General features: G+C 39.3%; 1 protein-coding gene across 1 annotated transcript in view; it reads left to right on the top strand.

The window, feature by feature from the left end:
- PLPPR1 (phospholipid phosphatase related 1) overlaps positions 1–24730 on the top strand; it is a 263868-nt gene that overhangs the window by 148604 nt on the left and 90534 nt on the right. The window contains exon 2 of the mRNA XM_059142738.1: positions 2529–2638. Within this exon, the coding sequence (XP_058998721.1) occupies positions 2576–2638 (63 nt within the window). The 5' untranslated portion in view covers positions 2529–2575. The remainder of the gene's footprint in view (positions 1–2528; positions 2639–24730) is intronic.

Below are 24730 nucleotides of genomic sequence, written 5' to 3'. Positions count from 1 at the left end.
AACATAGAGCTATGTAAGACTCACACACAGATGTTTTTAGCATCATGACCCACAACATTGGACACTACCTAATATTGGATTCAGCAAAAATCGGAAACAATCTACATTTCCACCAATTGGGTGAAGATGCTAGAGATATACAATGGAATACTATTAAGCAATAAAGAGGAAAAAATTACTGATACGTGTACTATGCCATGAATCAACCTCAAAAGCATTGTGCTAAGTCAAGGAATTCAGGTCAAGAAACTATATATTGTATAATTCTATTTATTTGAATCCAGAAAAGGCAAACCTATAGAGACAGAAAGTAAATTAGTGGTTGACTTGCTGGAGGAGTATGTAGGGAGCTGATGGTGAGGAAAAGGATTCTTTTTGGGGTGAGAAAAAGTGCTAAAATTGTTTTATTGTGACAACTGCACAGCTTGGTAAATTAACTAAAATAACATTGAATTGTATACTTGAGATGGGTGAATTATATTTAAAGTATGCCTCAATATAGTTAATGATCATATCTGTATATATAAAATCTCTGTATGCATGTAATAAGCTAGGTTGTGTTTTGGGCCAGAAGAGTGAAGATAGAGGAGGATTTTGTCTGATACCTCAAAGCTTGTCTTTTATTCTCCATTTCATTGCTACTTTTTATTAATCATCTGGAGAAACCATCTAAAATACTAGGTGTCTGATGCTTTTTCTTGTTCTGGTGCCCATGCTTACTTTGAGGAGATTAAAAGTTAATTTTCTTTTCCAGTATATGGCACCGTATTTAGTTGATGCAAACAGAAGGACTCTAAGTCATAAACGCTGATAAGTAAATTTTCAGGTATTTGGGTTAAGTGAGGGTAAAACGTAAAGGAATGGTTGCCAGATCAACTCAATGTGTACCTCACATATGGATTTTTTCTAATTATAAAAAAATTAATTCTTCCTAAATCCCAAAATAAAATGGAGATATAGATTTATTTTAGTAATTATTATAGTATATATTATAGTATATACTTATATATAAATATATACTTACATACTTATAGTATATACTTAAGTATATACTTAATAATATATTATTATAGTATAGTATTATTTTATAACTGATAATATCCAATTTTAATTGAAAAAATTAAGTTGCCTAAAACTTAAATAATACAAATACTGTGATTTGTGTGGAGTTAATACTTTAATCAAGTGAGAAAGTTGTATCTGAAAAAGAGAAGGAAATGTGAAGTTTCGTTCTAGAAAAGGTAAGGAGGACTTAAAGCTAAAATTAAGTTAAAAACATCAGTTCAGGGGCGCCTGGGTGGCTCAGTGGGTTAAGCCGCTGCCTTCGGCTCAGGTCATGATCTCAGGGTCCTGGGATCGAGTCCCGCATCGGGCTCTCTGCTCAGCGGAGAGCCTGCTTCCCTCTCTCTCTCTCTCTCTGCCTGCCTCTCCATCTACTTGTGATTTCTCTCTGTCAGATAAATAGGTGAAATCTTTAAAAAAAAAAAAAAAAAAAAAAAAAACATCAGTTCATGACTTTAGAGGAAAGAGCAGTTGGCCATTTACACGGACTGGCAGTCCCTGTGTCGCTGTTCACACCACAGCCGGTAACAACTACGAGGAAGGATGACATGGGAACAGAACAGACAAAAGATGATAACTATCAAGATCAATACTGGAGAACCAGTAAGTGCTACCTTAGAGAGAGAATAAAATGTGCACTGGAAAATTCTTTTCATCTGGCCTTGGAAGTTTTATAAAAGTCTGAAACCTCTACTTGCTTGTTCAGTTCATTTTTATTCTTCTTTAAAAAAAAATCTAATGCAAGAATATTTTTGGTTCAAAGTCAGACAGATATTCTAACAAATACTTAAAATAACCCTCTGTTGCCTAGCTACTCCATTCTTGTAAAATGAGAGATTTTATTATGGTGTCAGTGTTTTGTGGTTGGGACACACGCACACACACACACACACACACACACAGCTGAGGGAACTCAGCGAGAGGGATCAGTGATGTATTAATCCAAAATAGTTAATAGCTGTATAGTCAAGGGAGCAAGGGCAAGAGTAGAGTAGGCAGAGAAAGAAACCAGGATTAGTGCCTCAATACTAAATGTCAACTCCAAAGGCAGAGGCAAGGGCAGAAACAAACAAAATAGGCAAATTAAAGAATCAGGCACAGACCAAGGAGATCCATGCAGGATGGACAACAGACGTGTTGTAGCAAAAACTGCCTTTTGTGGCATGAGGGCTGGGGTAGAGCACCACGCAGTTCCAAACAATTAGAATTCTGTCCATAGAGTAGACATAGCTTTGTGCATAGGCAGCTTCCTACATGTCCTTTAGACTCTAAGACTGTTCATGGCTAGTATTTATATTTCTTTTCCCTAGAATGATGACTACTCCGTCTAGACTGTATTATAGATCACTATTTGCATTGTTTATCCACAGCTTGTTTATCTGGAGGGCAGCTAATATTTTTATGTAAAGACCCAAGGGACTGTTAAACACGTGGTTCTTACACCATGTTACCTATTTCTTTTGCAGCCTGGAGACAGTTGCAGAGGGTGCCATCTTGCTACATGGTGTAAGAAATGGCTGTAGGAAACAACACTCAACGAAGTTATTCCATCATCCCATGTTTTATATTTGTCGAGGTATGTGTATTTCTTGCCTTTATGGACAAATTGGAATAATAGTAGTTTTGAGGCTGAGAACTTGGGTTATGTTGTTATTTGACAAATTTTGATAGCACAAATATTGGTAAAGAATAAATTATGCAAAGTGTTCCTTGAATTGGAAGCCATAGAACAAGAAGGTTTATCTGTGGGGTACAAAATAATTTTGTTTTATTATATCCTTTTTATTTTCAGTGGTGACTTGAAAGTATTAATTATGATCAGTTTTTAAAATAAATATCATATTTCAGGAATCAACAAGCCAGTTGGTTTACAGATGATGTTAGTTGGACTTTTGCCTTGCAGCCCAAATAAAGAAAAGGAAATCTTAGAATTGACTATTTCCACTGGGCATTTTTCTTTAGTGGATTATTTAGAGCTTATGTAATGTGCAGTTTCTTTCGGTCATGAATGATTTTGTTGAGTTGCTCCAAGTTTGTACCAACAAGCAGTTCTCCAGCATCTTCTTGGTTAAACTCGTTACACCCCTTTCCCACTGTACTTCCCTTTCTATAGAGTTTGTTATAGAGGAGACAAAACGTGGAAATTTTAGGAAGTCTGGAATTATCTGATGCAAAAGCAGAAAAAGCTAGTTACTCCAGGTTGTCTCAAAATAAGATATCCAAGACCAGCTGTAACATATTCTTATGGGATCTTTTTGGCTGAGTGTGGGAGGAATGTGCATGTTGATGCACTTAATTACCTATGTGAAAATAATCAACACTTGAGGTAAACCACTAATTATATTAGCAAAATGGTACCTTTAGTACCTATGTGTTTAAACATTTCCTATGAATCAGTGCAACAATATTTTTATTTTCTACCTCTTGAAGTAACCTTAGCTATTTATACAGTCTGTTGGGTAACTGAACATTCTGATTTTAGGCCAAATACATGTTTTGCTGATCCTTGAGTTTCACTTTACAGAAATCGCTTGGTAGTTTAGATGAACAAATAGTACTTGATGTATTTTCTGGTGATATTTGTGGACCTCTTCGTATTGGAGAATTAGGTGGAAATAGGACATTAACTTGGGACAGAGATGTTAATGTAAGTCAGGATACTTAAAGACTCAAACTATGTTACATCTGAAAGGGTAAACAAAGAACTCCTTTCTCAACAGAAACGCATATTTTTTCATACTCTAACTTGACCCTTTAACTTGTTACACCTAAAACTCTAACTCCTTTATTCTTGCTTCTAAGGCCAAGAAAAACTCCATTCGGACAATAACTATACCTTATGTATATTGTGGGCTCATATTGTTCATATTGAAAGTTTAATGAGGGAAAAGGTGTCTCATGCAGTTTATGGGGAAAAGAGAAGAAGGCTGTGGCACCATATCTGTCTTGCAATGTTAAAATCTTTTTTCTTTTGTTGTAAGAAAAATAAATTTATAAAGTAAGCTGGGGGACATTAGAGAATAGGTCATCTGTCATTATCTTTATCCTCCTGGTAGCAATTTTATTTTAAATTTTCCTAGAAACCAAACAAGAACCAAACCTCAAAGTAAGAGGTTTAATTTATTGCTGGAAAGTGTATCTCTGAAAATTTTCAGCCCCCTAACGAATGAACGATGAGCTGACTGGTAGAGCAAGCAGGAAGAGACATAAATCTGTCTTTCTCTGCCTTAACCTGGCACAAACATAAATACAAATCAAAAAATCTGGGAAAGGAAAGATAGTTTATTCTTTTTCTTGTTGCATTGTCATTCTTATTCTGCATGGAAGCTTAAGGTACATCAGGTGTGTAATTTATGATTCAACACTTAACAACACCTGGTACTCATCACAGGTGCACTCCCTAATATTGCACTGTCTGTTAACTATCTGGAATTGAAATAAAAACATTAAAAAAAAAAGAGTGACTTCTCTCTGATACAGGCAGGAGAAGGAAAAAGAGGAAGTAAAGCAAAGTAGATCTTAAGAGGGGAGGAGGTACATTTCAAAGTGGCTTTCATGATTTTGCTGTATTTCTTCTGTTAAACACTGTTGTATGGACCCCAATATTCGTTGCAGCATTATTTACAATAGCTACAATATGGTAAAAACCCAAGTGTCCACCCAAGGATGAAGGGATAGGGAAACTGTGGAGTGGACACACAATGCAATATTATTCAGCCATTGGAATGAAATCTTGCAATATATGACAATATGGATGGAACTTAAGGGCATTAGCTGAGGGAAATAAGTCTGAGAAGACAAATACTGTATGATCTCTCTTATATGTGGAATTAAAGGAAAAAAATCCACCAAGTTCATAGAAAGAACAGATTAGTGGTTGGTGGGGTGGGGAAAAATAGGTGAAGGGGGTCAAAAGGTGAAAAAAGAAAAAAATTGGGTGGGAAGGGGCAGAGGGAAAAGGAAAGAAAGAATCCTAAGTAGATTCCACACCCAGTGGGGAGCCTGAGGCCAAGCTTGAATTTAGAAACCTATTATGACCTAAACTGAAATTAAGAGTTGGACATTTAACTGACTGAACCACCCAGGAACCTCCAATTTTTTTTAATTTTAATTTTTATTATTTATTTGACAGACAGAGATCACAAGTAGGCATAGAGACAGGCAGAGAGAGAGGGGGAATCAGGCTCCCCACTGAGCAGAAAGCCTGATCCTAGGACCCTGGGATTATGACCTGAGCCTAAGACAGAGGTTTAACACACTGAGCCACCCAGGTGCCCCCCCAATTTTGTTTTAATTAAGAAAACATTTTTTAAATATTTCTTCTGAGATTGGGCAACAAAACTTTGAGTAAGATCCAGTTGGGGGTGTAGGGAAGAAACAAAAAAAAAAAAACCCTACTCTTTACCGATATTATGACAAGTATTGTTTACAGGAATATCGAAAAACTTGGTCAAGAATAACTTGGTTAAAATATCAATTTGATCAATGAATGTCTTTTCACTATTGCTTCTTAATTATAAAATAATTCAAACAGAGAAAATATAACAGACACTCCTGCACCCACCATCAAAACCAAATCTTAAAATTTTGCCATAAATGCTTCAAGCATTTTTTTCAGGGAAAATAAAATATTACAAATATGACAGAAATCCTCCCGTCCTGGACCTAGAAGGAAAGGTATCTGTGAAGTTGGAGACTTTATTGTCCTGCATGATTCTCATCCATATTTTCGTATTTTTCCTATATGTCCACATATTCATAATTAATATCTTAGGGAGGTTTTACATAAATGATATCATATTGAACTTTCCTTTCACAACTTGCCTTTTCATTCAGCATTAGGTTTCTTAAATTTGCCCAGATCAGCAATCCATTCCTTTTAAATTTGCATTTTATCTCATTGTGTAAATACACCTAGTGAGGGACAGCTTGCTTCGTTCTTTTTTGTTTTCTTAATACCTATTTTACTCTTGCACCTTTCTTTTGTGGAAAAGGTCCTTTTTTCCAGTCTCCAGATCCTTGCAACAGCTTCCCTTGGCCTGACACTTAGCAGTGGAATTGCTGGGGTATGATTACATTTTCCAGTTGTTCACTTCAGTTTAAGAACAATATTAGTATTTTTATATCTGTTTCCTTGAGGAAACTTTGTTAAACTCTTTGTTTTAGGATGTGTATATTCATTTTTGTTCAGATAGTTATATCACCTGCAATTAGTAGCAGATTTGTTTCTTCTTTTCTGATTATGACTTTTTCTTATCTTTTTGCTTTGGGTAAGACATCCAATGTAATGTTGGATGGAGGCAGATGTAAAAGACATCCACGCCTCATTACTGACTTGAAAGAGACTACATCAGGTGTTCCAGCATTAAACTATAAATATGGACTTTCATTCCTTTTTCTTTTTTTTTTTTTCCTGTTCCCTGCCTTCTAGAGTAGATTACTTCATTTGTTTTAATCCCTCCTTCATGTTGTAAATTACAGATTCTATTTTTTGTTTGTTTGTTTCAAGTTTTCATTTTAATTCCTATTAGTTAACATACAGCGTAATATTAATTTCAGGAGGAGAATGCCGTGATTCCTGACTTACTTACAAAGCCCAGTGCTCAACGCAAATGCCCTTCTTAATTCCTGTCACCCATTTAACCCATCCCAAGTCCACCTTTCCTCCAGCAACCCTCAGTTTGTTCTTTATAGTTAAGAGTCTCTCTTATGGTTTGCCTGTTATTGTTAGTTTTTTCCCTATGTTCATCTGTTTTGTTTCTTAAATTGCACATGTAAGTAAAATCATATGGTATTCATCTTTCTCCCACTCACTTCTATTCTTTTAAAACTTCCTCTCCTTTTAAATATATAAACATAACAAACAATAAGATTAACCAATAGCTCTTGGCTTTTCTTTTTTTTAAGATTTTTTTTTTTTTTTTTAATTTGACAGAGGGAGAGAGAGATCACAGGCAGGCAGAGCAGCAGGCAGAGAGAAAGAGGGAGAAGCAGGTTCCCTGCTGAGCAGAGAGCCCAATGCAGGGCTTGATCCCAGGACCCTGAGATCATGACCTGAGCCGAAGGCAGAGGTTTAACCCACTGAGCCACCCAGGTGCCCTGCTCTTGGCTTTTCTTAAACAGTGATGATGTTAAGCCAATTTGAGATCTTGGGTGTCATTCTTGATTTTTATATCTTCCTTATATTTTTGCGCTAATGTTTCAGTCGTGGTTCCTTTGAATTTACCCACATACTCATTTTCTTTGCTCACCATTCCTCCCTTTATTCCTCTCCTTCCCTTTGGGTTTAATTTCCTCCTGGAACTTTCAGCACGAGTCTAGTGAATTGCAAGCATTTGTAATAGTTATCTGAGACTGTCTTTATATTGTAATTAACCCTGCCTTCCTCCACCCTTACCTCCTCATCTCCCCTGTTCTCTCAATATATTCTGGATCCCCTCTCCTGTCTTCCTGCTTCCTTTTCCTCCCCTGTTCTTTCTGTCATTTCAGCGCCATTTCTCCCCCTTGAGGATCAACAAAAGAGGATTTCCCTCAGGGGAAAACACACTCAAATGGGTGACTGAAGTGTAATTTTTTCCCTAAAAATAAGAACATGTGCTAAGATCCCTCAAGCTCCCCTCAATCAGTACCAGTGTATTTTTTTTTTCAAAATATGGAGGTATTGGGGGACTGAGATATTCCTCTTGACAAATCCTTCCAGATACCAGTGGATTCTTCTCAAGACAGTTACATTGCATTCTCTGTAAAATCATGAATAACTCAAACAGTCAAATCTCTTTCAAATATATTCATGCTAACAGCAAAACTCTAAATGGAGCTTAGCTTCCTCGACAGACAATATTAAGTACCAGGAGTTTGGACATAATGAATGCAGTTGTTGCTTGATATGTACAGATGTGACAGTTTTATCATTTTGATGGTTGCTTGTACTTGAGACTTTTATTGCCTGTTTTTGACAACTCATTTTTCTCAGCTGGAACCTACCAGGTGATTGTTATAAATGCCAGCCTGCAGATAAATAATCTCATGAAGTTTTGCAAGAACTTGCTGGCTCTGAGCGTCTTTCTTCTCTGGGGCCAAAAGTGAAGGCATTGCTCATTATCATTTTGGGACGATGAGCGCTGTTTCCAAGCCTCTTTTATTTTGTGTGCCTGGGACTTAACAGTGAGTCTTCTTAGCCTTGCTCTCTGCTATTTGCTTACAGGAGATTAAGATTTAGGAGATCTGACCCCCTTGTTCCTGAGACTCAGATTGCAAAAAAGATTTTTGTATTTAAGTTACACCTGGGAATTGCCAAGGAGAAAGTACCAAAAACCATATCCTTAGGCATAGGTAGGGTACAAAGAGAAAATAAGTTGTTATCAAAGGCAGTGGGTTCAAATATCAGCTCTTCCATTTACTGCTGCTGTAGACTCGGATAGCTTCTTTGGACCTCAGCTGCTTCATCTGTGAAATGAAAACAAAATAACAAACAAACAAACAAAAAAAAACTTCCTCTTGGGCATTTATTTGAGAAATAAATGAGGTAATGCACCTGAAAGTATTTGCCAAGTAGGAAGTGTTTAATAAGTAGTAGCATAAAAATAATCAAAAATAATAGCTCCTACCCAATATAAAAGACATACAAAACCAACAAAGATGAAAAATAAAACTAACCGTACACACACACACACAGAGACACCAAAACCCTCAGTCTTAGAGAGTTTAATCCCCAGATATGCAACATTACTGGCCTTAAGGGGATGATGTTTTTAGAATATATATTAAGTTGTTATTAGATAAGGTTTCAAACAAAGCAATGAAAAATCTGTTGGTCTTTTAAATTGCAATGACAAATATAAGTTATAAAGTACTTTCCTGTGTCTTTTCTTATGTAACCCCCACTTTGACTAGCGTTTGCCACATGGAGCAAAAGGACAATGCCAACATTTAGGTATCTATTATTTTTCACAGTATCAAAATGCCAGTGTTGATTTTAAAAAGAAGACACGGCTGCTGACACCCTTCATCTTTGTCCTCAGATGCTCTTCCCACTGAGTGAGGTTCCTCGGTTCTTCAGCACTGAGTTTCTTCAAGTTGGATGTTTGGGGATCAAGGGCCCCATTAAAATAAACCACCATCTGGGGAAGAGAAGTTAGGACTAAGAAACTAGATCTGGTCCCGAAGGACAAAAGATCAAGAGAGGAGAACCGATGGGTGGGGGAGGGTGGGGAATGAGATGGTTGGACTCCAAGGGATGGACTAGGAGCTGGGCCTGGGACTCTTCAAGTCCTCTCTTTCTGAAATCATTCCCACCACACCCTCCTGCTATTTTCCTTACTGGTTCTACTCTGTTACTCACCTGCCCTTGCAAAGTTAATAAAATACCCAACCTTACCCTGGGGGAAAATACAAATCTCTAATATGTGTAAGAAAAGATGTGCAGTGTCGCTGGTGATCTAAAAATGGTAATGCTACTAAGTATAAAATGCCATGGAAGGATTTTGAACAGGGCAGGGACACGGTCAGAATGAGAACCACTTTGCTCATATCCGCATTCTCTCTTTTTTTTTTTTTTTGAAGATTTTATTTTATTCATTTGACAGAGAGAGATCACAATTAGGCAGAGAGGAAGAGAGAGAGAGGAGGAAGCAGGCTTCCCACTGAGCAGAGAGCCCGATGCGGGACTCGATCCCAGGACCCTGAGATCATGACCCGAGCCAAAGGCAGCGGCTTAACCCACTGAGCCACCCAGGCGCCCCTCGTATCCGCATTCTAATGAAATACATAACTCTCTGCATAGATCTCAGAATCTAAGTGACCCAGATTTCATTTTTTTAAATCTGAAAATACTGGTATGACACCATTAAATACACCATATTTGACATTTGCAGGGTGTTCTATTACGGAACTAGAGTACTATCAAGGCTATCAGTACCAATAGAATAATATCAACCCTATGCAATAGGAGTAGGTCTTCACATTTTAAATATCAGATGAAGAAACCGAGGTCCAGAGAAGTTAATAGACTTGCTCAAGGCCACACTGCCAATAGGTGTTAAAGTTGGGATTTTAATTTAACATAAATTTACCTTCTGTCCCTTCCACTGCATCGATGTAGGCATAATGATTGGTATCCTACAGAAGACACAGAAGAAGTAAACTTTCTACAGTGGAGAACTAACCTGGTTAGTGCCATCTGATAAGTTCAGAGGCCAGAATTCCAAATATACAGTAATGTTGAAATGTGAATTTCCCTTTCTACAATCTGCCATTCTTTCAGAGCTTGAAGAATACTACAGAGGGTCCCTGATTTACAGTGGTTTGGCTTAGGCAGAGTACGAGATGATCCTATCTCACAGCACATAAAAATATAATTTATAGGAATGCTCACTTACAGGAGCTGGAAGTATAAATAAGCAGTCTGTAGGGAGAGTGGCTTGGCACTGTGCACCAAAGCTTTAAGATTTTGTATTCCCCTTGGGACCCCCAAAAGCACACTCTTCATCTGTGCTACCGAAGTAATCATGGATGTGACAGATTTTGCTGCAAGATGATTTACTATTAAAATTGTGAATGGTGAAAAAGGAAAGCCCCTACTGTTAAACTTACAGGGGGATTTAAAAATTCTTGTCCATTCAAAAAGTATAACACTGCATCCATAAAAATGATATTATAGAAGAGTATTTAATGCCATGAAGAGACATTCAGAGTAGATAAGGAAATGGGTGAAAGGGGAATGGGTTCAAAACGGTATATAGTCAAGAGTCTACCTGGGCTTCTCCAGACTGTGAGTGTAGATGAGAGGGACATTATCAGTAAGAACCAAAAATCTCACTGTCTGGTGCTCACAGCTGGTCACCGCAGATTCCAGCAGCCCCAGTCTTCCTGGGTAAGCCCGGGATTACCAGCTGTGCTCACAAAGCAGGCTTCCTGCTCTTGTTACCCAGAGAACTAGAGAATTTACATCCAGTCCAGCCAATACATATCCATTTCCTTAAGCAAAGGAGCCTCATAAATACATATCCATTTCCTTAAGCAAAGGAGCCTCATAACCTCGCCCTGCCGTGGTTAACACTGTTCATACTGGGGAATGCCAGCCATCAGAGCTGCTGTTCTCTACACTGAGGCTGGGAAGGAGCCCTGCTCTCAAACTCACCATCTCACTTCATCACCAGAGCATTAGTGGGGTGCTGCTAGGTCTTACGTTTTGGGCTACAGCCCTTCTGTTTGCAGGACTCAGACATGAATCCATGTACTTGTGGAAGGGCCAATACCTACGCGGACATACCTGTCTCTTTGACCCTAATTGGCCTTCTGTTTTCTGCATGCAGATTAGTTCAGGGAAATTATTTTGGGGGGGACCATCAGCCTCAGCAACTTCTCAGACATGCCAGGTATGGTAGGGTCATGGCCCTAGGCAGTGAACTTCCAGCCACTTAATCTCAACGTTCAAATCTGTAGTCCAGATGCAAAATACGATGCTTTTTTGGAAATACGTGTGGGTGTCTATACAGTTGTATGGCCAGAAAACAAAGGTGTATGCATAAAAATCAGTGTTCATTTTTGGGCGTTGGAGTTTAAGTTATATTTTTTGCATGGAACCTATGTACTTTTTCCATCAGGAGAAATTAAATAACTGCTTTTTAAGATTGTGCTAAGTTATTGATGCCTGTAGTATAAAGTACAGAATTCTTTATACAAAGATAGAAACTGATTACTACATCTGTAATTTGAAAACCCCTTATATTCACAAAAAGTCCAAGTCTTACATCATTTCTCAGAGTGGAATTAATTGAAACAATAGTGAGAGTGGCTCTTCCTAACAACTGACTATTTTTTACAACATACACTATGTGGATTTCACGAACACCAAGCTTTAGGGAGCATTATATAAATAATTATAATCATGCTTTAATTATTGGTTTTGTTTAGGAGAATATATATGAGTTCTCTGAATTTCTTCTCTCTGGCTATAGGTTGATATATGAAATTGTTCATTACGTAAAATAATGATCTTATTTTCAGTTTTAAAACTCTTTTCTATACATCTTTATGGAACTGGCTTTTTCTACTCAACTGGCAGCTCTGGCCAGAGTGTCTTCCCATGGTCCTCAAGCTCTTTTGGTGCATGTTCTATCAGTGAAGTAAATATATGCCCCATTCCGCACCCCCCACACCCCCACCGTGCATCACCACCTAAAACATCTCTCCACACAGTTAATGATAAACATATAAACTCTTAGTGCTAAACGGGGATTTAGATCACTTATGCAAATGTCTCTTGTTTCAGAAAAGATAACTGAGATTCAGAGAGGTGAAGTGACTTGTCTGAGATCACACAGCTGGCTATTGACTGAGTTAGCAAGCAAACCTGTAACTTCTGACCCTGTCATAATCATAATCAGCAGTGAATTAGTTACTCACTGCTGAATAATCTCAAAAGCAGAGGCTATAAACATTTGGAAATAATGTTTATAACAAGAACAGTTTTCCTCCCACGTTCACACCTGCTCATCACACCATGTGCTGGAAAAGTATGATCACTCTCGTGTAAGGGTGTCTGATCATTTTGCTCTGGTCCATCGTCACTTCGAGTAACCACATTTAAAGTAATTTTTCCAGAATTAGACCTACAAAGCGCTAACCCATCCACATACTCATTATATTCTCTTTATGAACAACAGCTTATATTTGGAAAAATGGAACATAGGAAAATAAAGTCCTTCTAAAGCCAAGTAAGAGATTTTTCTCTCCGAGACCATGGTTAGCCCACATGGGATGGCTTCACTAGCACAGCATCTTCACAGTGTAGCCTGAGGACCACCTGCTTTGAAATGATTGGCGTGCTAGTTAAAATTCAGGTTCCTGAACCCAGCCACTGATCTTAATCAGAATGGGGGAAGGAGGTGAAAGATACCCATTTTTCTCAGTTTTTCAGGTCATTCTTATGTACAGTCAAGTTTGAGAACTAAATAAAGCCAGTTGTACCTCTACACCAATAGACCCAGCTTAGCAGATGCTGACAGTGCCCTGCCCATTTGCTCTTGATCCATCCTAGCATACAGCCCTGAACAAACACACAGTTCCTCTGTTGTCTGTCCTCTAGATGAGGTCATTTTCTGCCCGTAGACGTACGTTATACCTAACAAGGCGAGGAGGCCATGACTGCCAAGTTACTCCCACTTACCCTTGACCCATATGATACTCTCAATAGATGCTGAAAAAGCATTTGACAAAGTACAGCATCCCTTCCTGATCAAAACTCTTCAAAGTGTAGGGATAGAGGGCACATACCTCAATATCATCAAAGCCATCTATGAAAAACCCACCGCAAATATCATTCTCAATGGAGAAAAACTGAAAGCTTTTCCGCTAAGGTCAGGAACACGGCAGGGATGTCCATTATCACCACTGCTATTCAACATCGTACTAGAGGTCCTAGCCTCAGCAATCAGACAACAAAAGGAAATTAAAGGCATCCAAATCGGCAAAGAAGAAGTCAAATTATCACTCTTCGCAGATGATATGATACTATATGTGGAAAACCCAAAAGACTCCACTCCAAAACTGCTAGAACTTATACAGGAATTCAGTAAAGTGTCAGGATATAAAATCAATGCACAGAAATCAGTGGCATTTCTCTACACCAACAGCAAGACAGAAGAAAGAGATATTAAGGAGTCAATCCCATTTACAATTGCATCCAAAACCATAAGATACCTAGGAATAAACCTAACCAAAGAGACACAGAATCTATACTCAGAAAACTATAAAGTACTCATGAAAGAAATTGAGGAAGACACAAAGAAATGGAAAAATGTTCCATGCTCCTGGATTGGAAGAATAAATATTGTGAAAATGTCTATGCTACCTAAAGCAATCTACACATTTAATGCAATTCCTATCAAAGTACCATCCATCTTTTTCAAAGAAATGGAACAAATAATGCTAAAATTTATATGGAACCAGAAAAGACCTCGAATAGCCAAAGGGATATTGAAAAAGAAAGCCAACGTTGGTGGCATCACAATTCCGGACTTCAAGCTCTATTACAAAGCTGTCATCATCAAGACAGCATGGTACTGGCACAAAAACAGACACATAGATCAATGGAACAGAATAGAGAGCCCAGAAATAGACCCTCAACTCTATGGTCAACTAATCTTCGACAAAGCAGGAAAGAATGTCCAATGGAAAAAAGACAGCCTCTTCAATAAATGGTGCTGGGAAAATTGGACAGCCACATGCAGAAAAATGAAATTGGACCATTTCCTTACACCACACACAAAAATAGACTCAAAATGGATGAAGGACCTCAATGTGCGAAAGGAATCCATCAAAATCCTTGAGGAGAACACGGGCAGCAACCTCTTCGACCTCTGCCGCAGCAACATCTTCCTAGGAACAACGCAAAAGGCAAGGGAAGCAAGGGAAAAAATGAACTACTGGGATTTCATCAAGATCAAAAGCTTTTGCACAGCAAAGGAAACAGTTAACAAAATCAAAAGACAACTGACAGAATGGGAGAAGATATTTGCAAACGACATATCAGATAAAGGACTAGTGTCCAGAATCTATAAAGAACTTAGCAAACTCAACACCCAAAGAACAAATAATCCTATCAAGAAATGGGCAGAGGACATGAACAGACATTTCTGCAAAGAAGACATCCAGATGGCCAACAGACACATGAAAAAGTGCTCCATATCACTCGGCATCAGGGAAATACAAATCAAAACCACAATGCGATATCACCTCACACCAGTCAGAATGGCTAAAATCAACAAGTCAGGAAATGACAGATGCTGGCGAGGATGCGGAGAAAGGGGAACCCTCCTACACTGTTGGTGGGAATGCAAGCTGGTGCAGCCACTCTGGAAAACAGCATGGAGGTTCCTCAAAATGTTGAAAATAGAACTGCCCTATGACCCAGCAATTGCACTATTGGGTATTTACCCTAAAGATACAAATGTAGTGATCCAAAGGGACACATGCACCCGAATGTTTATAGCAGCAATGTCCACAATAGCCAAACTATGGAAAGAACCTAGATGTCCATCAACAGATGAATGGATCAAGAAGATGTGGTATATATACACAATGGAATACTATGCAGCCATCAAAAGAAATGAAATCTTGCCATTTGCGACAACATGGATGGAACTAGAGCGTATCATGCTTAGCGAAATAAGTCAAGCAGAGAAAGACAACTATCATATGATCTCCCTGATATGAGGAAGTGGTGATGCAACATGGGGGCTTAAGTGGGTAGGAGAAGAATCAATGAAACAAGATGGGATTGGGAGGGAGACAAACCATAAGTTACTCTTAATCTCACAAAACAAACTGAGGGTTGCTGGGGGGAGGGGGTTTGGGAGAAGGGGGTGGGATTACGGACATTGGGGAGGGTATGTGCTTTGGTGAGTGCTGTGAAGTGTGTAAACCTGGTAATTCACAGACCTGTACCCCTGGGGATAAAAATATATGTTTATAAAAAATAAAAAATTAATAAAAAAAATAAAATAAAATAAAATAAAATTGAGTCAATTTAGGCCATTTTCCCCACATTGTCTGCTGTCATTTCTCTGTGGGTTGTTCATCCTTTTCAGAAATCTAACGTGTACAACATCCTTCCCAAAGGATGCCAATCACTTGATATTAAATCCTACAGCTTTTCCTTGAGGAAAAAAATCTTCAGATTTTCTGGAGATGAATATTAATTTTGTATATACACATGGAATTTAGATAACTTAGGAATTAATTTTCTTTTGATAATAGACAAAAGCTTAGTTACCCAAAAGAAAGGATGGGGGCATTTTAAACATTCATTTTCCCAGGAACTACACGTTATTTCATGAAGAATTTCAACTGTATGTTACTAAAGTATAAGTTCCTCTCACCTACAGTTGTTGAAATGTGTCTTTAGCATCTCCTAAGCCAATTTGAGGCTGAAATTTGGTGTCTTTCTTTTCAGCTCCAAAAGAAGACAGCATGGTATTTTGGGGAAAGGTTAGGATTTGAGGGTTTGACAAAACATCTGTGTCACCTTCAGCAAATTACTGAACATCTCCAAGTTTCAGTTTTCCCATCTACTAAAGGGTAATAATAATAATAATAATACCTGCTTCACTAGGTTGTTTCGAGGATTAAATAGCATTTTTAAGGAGCGTGGCACACAGCAGGTAGATCACCCCTCATTAGCTCACATGACAACTCTGCTAGAAGCATGCACATGACAAAGCCAGGATTTTATCAGCTCAAGAATGCCCTCAAGGTTGTTTTTTTTTTCATATATTTTTATTTAACTTTCTCTGTTCTGTCATTTTTGTTCCATAAGTGTCTTTAGCTGAAGGAGCTTTATTTATAGAAATCTACGTAGTCACTGTCTCTGACCTGTGAACATTCGGCTGACTTTGGCACAGCCACTAGCTCAAGTGAAAACTCAAATGACTGACCTGTCAACCTAATGACATACACAAAATTCAACTGTTTAATTTATTTGCTTTCTACAGAAATTAGTCTGTTTTGACAGAACTGAGTAAAAAGACAAATCGTTTTGACCTTCAAAGCAAGATGCAAGATAGCCAATGAATCTTGTTCAACCAGTCTGGGAGTTTATGTGCTGCCCCCCGGCCACAAAAAACAGGCTGGGTTATATGAACGTTTTCCTTTTGGACTGATCCTGCAAGCTTGCACTGTATGAGCAAAGGCAAGTTCTCTGACACCTGTTTCCAAGTGAACTCAGGACTTCGGTTGATTCGATGTGCGTAATGTCACGACTTAGGCTGTGACCCCTTCGTGCTATAAAGAATTCCATGCCGAGTTTTCAATGGCAAATTCCACTTTTCATTGTGCAGATATTTTATTAGTGAACAGACTTTTATTGTGTATATATTTCTAGTTTCCTCCCAAAGTATTGTCCTCTCTTATCTTTCCTGTGGGGTTATGTATGCAGAAGTCTTACCGCCCTCTGGCTTCAACCTTTGGCAGGCGAGGATGATATCTTTTTTACATATCTATTATAGAAAAATAATTTGTACAGGATATATGCTTCTTTCAGGTTGGTTTCCTCCAGAAACAGACTCAAAGACAAAAATTGGAGTGCAAGTAATTTGAAAGTACCCATAGAGAGCAGGGAAATGGCAAAGGAGAGAAGCTAATAGAGGGTGCACTGAAGAGCAGGTGCCATTGTGGAGATCCGGGGCTCAGTGTGGTTGGAAACTTCTGGAAGGTTGCCTGGACTATGCCTCAGGGTTTCCATAAGGAGTGAGGAAGTTGCAGTATTCATGCTATGATAGCTGCATCGTTTGAGGTTTACTGCAAGGGGCATCAATTCCTGGGCGGTTTAGCCAGCACTGCGCGCAGCCAGTGCTCTCGTGCACCTCAGAAAACCCTCAGGCAGGGAGTGACTTTCTAAGAAAACAGTGAGGGCTGAAGGACGGTGGGAAGGGCTCTGGCCACCTCTGCTGTAATGCTTAATAAACTCTTATTGTGCAGAATTGAATGAAATTTGCCAAGAGCTCCCAGAAATGTCAAATGACCATAAAACTTGAAATCATTGATTTTTGCTCAGCTCCTGCAGATACAGATTTTCAGCAGCAGCAGCTTTGTCAGGACCAAATGGCTTGGGAGTGGTGCCATTTCCAAAAGCAGCAGCAGGGCAGTTTTTCTTCTAACTTTGTCACACTGTTGGTATGTCTTCCATATCCAGGCTGTGTTACAGATGGAGCAATAAACTACTCTTTATACTTCTTGAACTGAACTGTCTGGGATCTCAGCGGAGACTCAGAGCATAAAGGCTCCATGGTCCTTTGGAAGCAGTGCTGGTCCAGAAGTCAGGGAGCTGGGGTTTTCTTCTTCCTTCTAGTGTGACTTCGAAGCCCTGTGGCCTTGCTGAAATCCCTTTGAACCTTCTAGGCTTCATTTTGCATCTGTAAAACACACAGATTGAACGGTAAGGTTGCTTCTAGCTTCGAACAAGATTATCCTCTGAAATAAGGCAATGAGACTTGTCATTTGTTATGTGGATCAAGTAGGGATTAAGGGAAAAAAATACAGACTTACATATAAGTGCAAATATACATATTTATTTTTGTAACATTCGTAGGTATCTATTTATTCTGTAGTTATTTTTACTCCAGAAATGTAAACACAGATTTTTATGGCAGAATATATCCTTTCCAAATGATTGTATTCCCCCGAAAGCACAGGTTTCCTACTTCCACTCACAAAGGAGAATATATTTTCCATGTAGACTCAGAACAGGGGAAGGAATTTGATAAAGAGAATTATGTCTTGTTTTTCTTGTGGCTGACTTGATTAAGTGGTCTATAGAGATGAACGTCCATTGAAAATGTGTGCAAATAACCCAAGGGTGCTTCCCCATGTGTTGCAAGTTTCTCTGAATTTCCCGTTGGTCTTCATAAATTCAGCAGGACTGTGCTCATATAAAAAGACTCCCTATGTCTTAATATTTTTTAAAAATCAAGCTTGCAGGACTCGTTTTGTTTTTGTTTTTTTGCTGATTCAGCTTGAGTGTTGGTTTCATATCGTAATAAATGTAAGGTTTTTATCATTTGTTCCCAAGAGGTAGAGTATTGCGTGAGGGGTAGTAGCAACTAGCTCAAACCCACGGGGAATTTGTGGGCTCACCAACCCCAACCCCTATCTCTTTCAGGACTTTACATCACACTGCAAATAAGGAAAATGAGGTATTCAAAGATAAAAATCATGTTTTGATAGCTATGACAAAGGGAAGAAAGATTCACATTCTAGACTAGCACGACTCCTAATTCTCCCTGGCTCTGATCTTCCCACTTGTGTGGAAAATGCTTAGGCTTGGTGATGTTCAGCCGAGGATACAGAGTGTTATTAGCTCCAATTTTGAGTTCCAGCCAAGTTTATGGGCACTCAGCAGCTGCTGCTCCCATGTACCAAGGAAGCAAAGCCAAGGCCAGGCCCTTCTGTTAGTGCCTTGCCCTTGTATGGACCTGTTCATCTCCCTGGAGACCAGCCTCACTCCAGACTGGGTCTTCAGGACCCTCCAAGTATAGAACAGCTTTATGAGGCTCTCTACCTTCTCTAAAAGACTCAACATTTTCTTATTGTGCTAATAGGAATGTCTGAGATCCCAATAGATCTTTGAGTCAAATCCAACTTTGGAACTTTTTAATAACTGGGGTGACATCTAGGTGTCACCCCCACCCCCACTTCACCCCCACCCAGTTCACCAGTGTAGCAAAAATCACAAATCAGGTAATGTTCAGTTTTATCAGGGTCTCAGAAAGAAGTTTAGGTTCTGCCTTTTGGAGAGAAGGTCTTTGTGTATAAGTGCTGGGGGTAGGAAAAAGTGTGGTAACCAACTTGAGCATCCTATGGATTCTTGTAGATTTTATTTTAATGATTACAGTGCCAATTTGTAACCTTTAAGGTACTTATGTTTCCCAAACTTTTATTACCCCGTTGTCTGTCTGTCTGTCTGTCTCCCTCTCGAAAGATAGATAAGGACATGTCCATATATATCCATAGTTCTATTATTGTTTCTTCTTGGAAATTATCTTTCCTTACCCTCAAGGTTTTTGTATTTCTTGAACTTGAACTTCTGTGGTTCTAAAACTTTTCACTAGAAGGGTTAGAAATGTAGATTCCTAGCTCCTTGAGGATTAGATTTGGAGAAGATAGTTAATTAGGAGACTACATTCTAAACAGTTACTCCCTGTGATTCTACATGCAGTTGGCAGGTGGGTCTTCTTTTGAGAAAAACTGTTTTAGAGAAGCTCATCTGATAAATGTATTGGAAAAATCTCTTCCAAAAAGAGGTCTTGTCAATGCCAGAAATTGTTTGTAAATAGAAGTAAATCACAGATAATTCTCTGTCATCTACAGGAAAACAGCCAATAGATACGAGATGTACACCCAAAGGTTATTGTTATTTGGGACAGGTATTCATTTAAGCATTTTATTTTATATTTTCATCTATTGTCTGATGCTTAAGTTCACATTGACAATTCCCTTTGGACATGACAAATACAGCCACATAAAAGGACTATAATGTCGTGGACTAGACTTTGACCTTAAAAGTGTTCAATCAGGTATTTTACTTAACTGTCATCTGTTAAGTACATATTTATTGACATTTTCCTATGTGCTGGGCCTTCCGCCTGCATGGAAGTGATGTCACATGTGAACTCTCCCATAAATGTCATAGGAGGGTCCTGTACTACTGGGCTGGTGTGAGATACACAGGCTCAGACAAAAAGAAGTTTTACTTAAAGAGGTGCAGTGTACTTAGCTTTACTCAGTTTAGGAATCACAAACTTTCCTATAATTGTGAGAAAGACCCAGGGAAACGCTCTGTTACCTGGCAGAGAATATTAGCTGGTGGTTGGAAGTGGGTAGGATAATCATGGGGGTAGAGACAGTGTGCCCACAAATTACACCAGCATTTCCCCAGGGGTTCTGGAAAATGTGAGTTTGAAGGTCACAGTGACTGCAGATGTGTAGGAGCTGAACTATTTCTCCAAAGTGACAAGGTGGAAGAAAGGTTTAAAAACTACTGATCCTGCTTGCCTGCCTGCCAAACCTGGGAACAAATAAAAACTACTGATTTATAATGATTGTCTGGAGGCCTTTTAACTTAATCTTTTGTCAGTCCCACAAAAGACTACCTGCGAATGTCTAAATCCATGCTCTGGGAAGGAAGGTAGTGGACCAGACTGGGCTACACTTCACACACACATACACACACACACACACACACACACACACTCACTCACTCACAACATGTGACTTCAAGGCCGCACCCTTAGCCTTCTGATTAACTTTCTAGAAGTTCAGTTTGAGGACAGTCCTTACCCAATGATTTTTGAGGTAGTAAACCTGAGGCTGTTCAGTAAAGCACCTGCTGCTTTGACATATTAAACTGCACTTTCTCCTTGAGCCTGTGCTCTCTGCTTAGGTAACTTTTTCATTCAGTCCTTTTGTGAGCAAGCAGATTGTCCAAGGTTCTCTTGCTCTATAGCAAAGGGCCAAAAGTGGGGGTAGGGAAAAGATAGGTGTAAACTGGGACTCTTTGCCAGCAGATAATCTTCTTGAAGGGATTGAACAGGAACATTGATTCAGCTCCCAACTATGACACCTAGGTCTTCCTGCTAAATTGTCACCTGTCTAACTGTACACGGGCTAATTATATTCTCCTTGTAACTACTGCTGATACCTGGAGTTATTCTTTCCTCTAAGAACTCAGAGCTGCTCCAGGAACTCGCCAGGGAAGAAGAGGGTCCCGGCATCACTAGGTCTACACTGTGGGGTTTGACATCCCCAGTAAAGGCACAAAGTGGATCACCAGAGCAGCCCTTCCAGTGCCTATCCAGGACTTCGAGTAAACACAGCCCCTCCTGACTCGAATACCTCGGAAAGGGGCATCGCTTATCCTCTTATACTTGGGTCGAGAGTGTGGACATGAAACAAATGCCTGTGTGCTGAAAGAGTTTTCTTCTGGGATTATGTGCATGATCTTGGTTATTTGCGAGACTATACTTTTTATGATCTATAATTATCTTAATTTTTGTTTGTCTTTTTTATTATGTATCACTCAATAGACTGTAAGTTCCATGTATAACAAATATAATAAATATTGGTTCAGTGAATGATTAAACCCTCAAGAAAATCCTAAATAGCCAACCCCCCCCCTCACTTGTTCCTTTTTATAAGAAATGAAGAAGAATGGAAAAGAGAAGGCACTAGAAGCATTGGACCACACTGACCTGCAGTATTATTAAAAGGGCTGCCTTTGAAGGAGCAGGAGGCTGGCTGAGGACAAAGCAAAAGCTGGCGCCTTGCACCCCCCCCCTTCACCCGCTCCCCTCCATATGTGTAGCATTCCTCAGGCACCCCTGACTGCCATAAAACGATAAATAGTTAACTTGCTGAGATCACAATCCTGCAAGACAGGAGTCTCCCTTGGTTTGCAAATGTCCTTGAGATTACAACAAAGAAGTTACCTTATCGATAGCCCTAATGTCACCTTCTATCCTTTATTGATACCTGGATTGGGAGAACTGAGGACAGTTGTCTTCATATCCTCTAATTCTTTGATCCAGGTTGGTTTGTTGTTGTTGTTGTTGTTTTTCAGTGCTGTGGTTTCTGTCAGCTGTGGTTTGATAATCCTCATACTCTGAACAACTGGGCAGCACGCTTTCTTTCTTGGAACGTGCATACATTTTCAGAAGGTTGTTCCAGGGGCCCGAGATGGAATGATGGGTGGTGAGGAGAAAGTGCGAGTAAACATGGGTGGGTAGGACCAAGCTTCTATCCCTGATGCCAGCTTCAGCCTGTGTGGTATCAGGCTATTCCCACTAACCACCAATGGCAAGTCCATCACTAATGGACCATATCTTGGTATAGGAAGTAATCGAAGAATTCTTGAAGGAACCATCATCAACCTGGTTTATCCTTCAGGAATTAGAAGAAGAATTCTGAGCCTGTAAGTTTGAAAACAGAAGCAGTGCTCTTCAAAGTAGGAGGACAAAATACATATCCAGAAATCAGTAGTGACAGAACTAAGAAACAGTAAGGACCAGGGAAGGACTTGCTCAGGTCTAAGGAGAGGTCCCAAATGGAAGGCTAATGACCCTGTTCTATCTCCAAACATATTTTCTTTGGGTCACACATGATTTTAACAGTCCAGAAACCTTGCTTGAAAATTCAAGTTCTGTTAGCTCTTGAAAAATCGGAACAATGGCTAACACTGGGATCACATCCTATAATGCAACAATCTCCTGGAACTGGGAAACAGCTTCCCCTTTAAAACAGAGCATGGAAAGTCAATCGGAGAAAGACAACTATCATATGATCTCCCTGATATGAGGAAGTGGAGATGCAACATGGGGGGTTAAGGGGGTAGGAGAAGAATCAATGAAACAAGATGGGATTGGGAGGGAGACAAACCATAAGTGACTCTTAATCTCACAAAACAAACTGAGGGTTGCTGAGGGGAGGGGGGGTTGGGAGAGGGGAGTAGGGTGATGGACATTGGGGAGTGTATGTGCTATGGTGAGTGCTGTGAAATGTGTAAACCTGGCGAGTCACAGACCTGTACCCCTGGGGATAAAAATATATTATATGTTTATAAAAAATTTAAATATATATATATATATTTATTGATATAAAAAAAATAAAACAGAGCATGAAGTTTTTGGTTAACAAGTCCTGTTACTGCCTATTACCTTATGTTCTCCCAATTTCATTTATTTATATTGCTCCGGGTAAGCTGCAAGATTCCAACTCTGGCCTGTGGGATAGATTTAGGATTTTTAAAGGGTCACTATGTACTGGAGATTTCATGCACAGAATGGAAGCAAATGGACAGTCAATGCCTGATTCCACAGGAGAAAACTAGGGGCTCAGAGAAGGCATGGTTGGGGCTCAGGCACCTTTGGGAGACACCTGTGACCTGTGGAGAATGCCCCTTACCCCTGAGCATTAGCCAGGGGTTGAGCATTTTTTGCAAGTGGTTGGAGTGGGCTTTCCACCCCCCTGCGATGGTTTTCTTTGTCAGCACGCATTTAGCTTGCATTTTATTTTTATTTTATTTTATTTTTTAAATTTTTTTATTAGCTTGCATTTTAGTCCGTTTGTGGTGCTCTCTCTGTCAACGCTGGGACCTCTTTTGGACGTTATAGCTATTCTTTAATCTTTATATCTCAACCTTCATTTGTTCCAAGTGGCTAAGTATCTCTCCACTGGAAAATTTGCTTAGTCTCAGTAAATGCGCATCTGTTATTAGTTCAGATTAGTTTTGCCAAATCACTGAATATAATATCCTCGGGGTAGAATAAATTAATACATTTATAAAGGTAATTCCATTAAGTATTTTTCCACGGCGGTCAGAAAAAGGATATAGAAAATTTCTAATGAATCCTTTGGAGTGGTTTTCTAAAAGACCCCCTCCAAGTCTAATTAGTTGTAAACTGTAATTTGGTACCTTTCACATTTACAATGATAGATCTCTCTGACCACTACACCTCCTATAATAGCTCCCCCTTTGGCAAGCTAAAAAAAAAAATTAATAAATTAAAAAAAAAAAAAAAAAAAAGGAGGACTATCCAGGTTGGGCTTGCCATTTAGTCTCTCTGTGCCTTTGTTTCTTCATTATAAAGCACACCTGTCAGAGCCTTGGGCAAGGGAGGAGGCTGCCCTCGGAGAGCTCAGAAACTATTCAAGAGTCAGGTTTGGGGGTGCCTGGGTGGCTCAATGGGTTAAGCCTCTGCCTTCGGCTCAGGTCATGATCTCAGGGTCCTGGGATCGAGCCCCGCATCTGGCTCTCTACGCTGCAGGGAGCCTGCTTCCCCTTCTCTCTCTCTCTGCCTGCCTCTCTGCCTACTTGTGATCGCTGTCTGTCAAATAAATAAATAAATAAATAATCTTAAAAAAAAAAAAAAAAGAGGTCTGTGGTTCTCAAAGGTTAGTCTCCAGCCAGTAGTGTCAGCATCACGAGGAACTTGTTAGAAATGCAAAATCACAACTTGCACTCCAGATCAAACGAGTCCGAACATTGAGGGGTGCGCCCTGTAATCCCTTTAGCAAGCCCTCAGGTGGTTTTGGCACATTAACGTTTGAGAGCCCACGTTCCATCGTTCCCAGCATTCTGTTTATAACAATTGTACTGCAAATTTCTTCACAAGGC

This window comes from Mustela lutreola, chromosome 12, assembly GCF_030435805.1.
Source record: "Mustela lutreola isolate mMusLut2 chromosome 12, mMusLut2.pri, whole genome shotgun sequence".
Classification (NCBI taxonomy): domain Eukaryota; kingdom Metazoa; phylum Chordata; class Mammalia; order Carnivora; family Mustelidae; genus Mustela; species Mustela lutreola.
The sequence above is the reverse complement of the archived record's forward strand: the minus strand, read 5'-3'. Positions and strand labels throughout refer to the sequence as shown.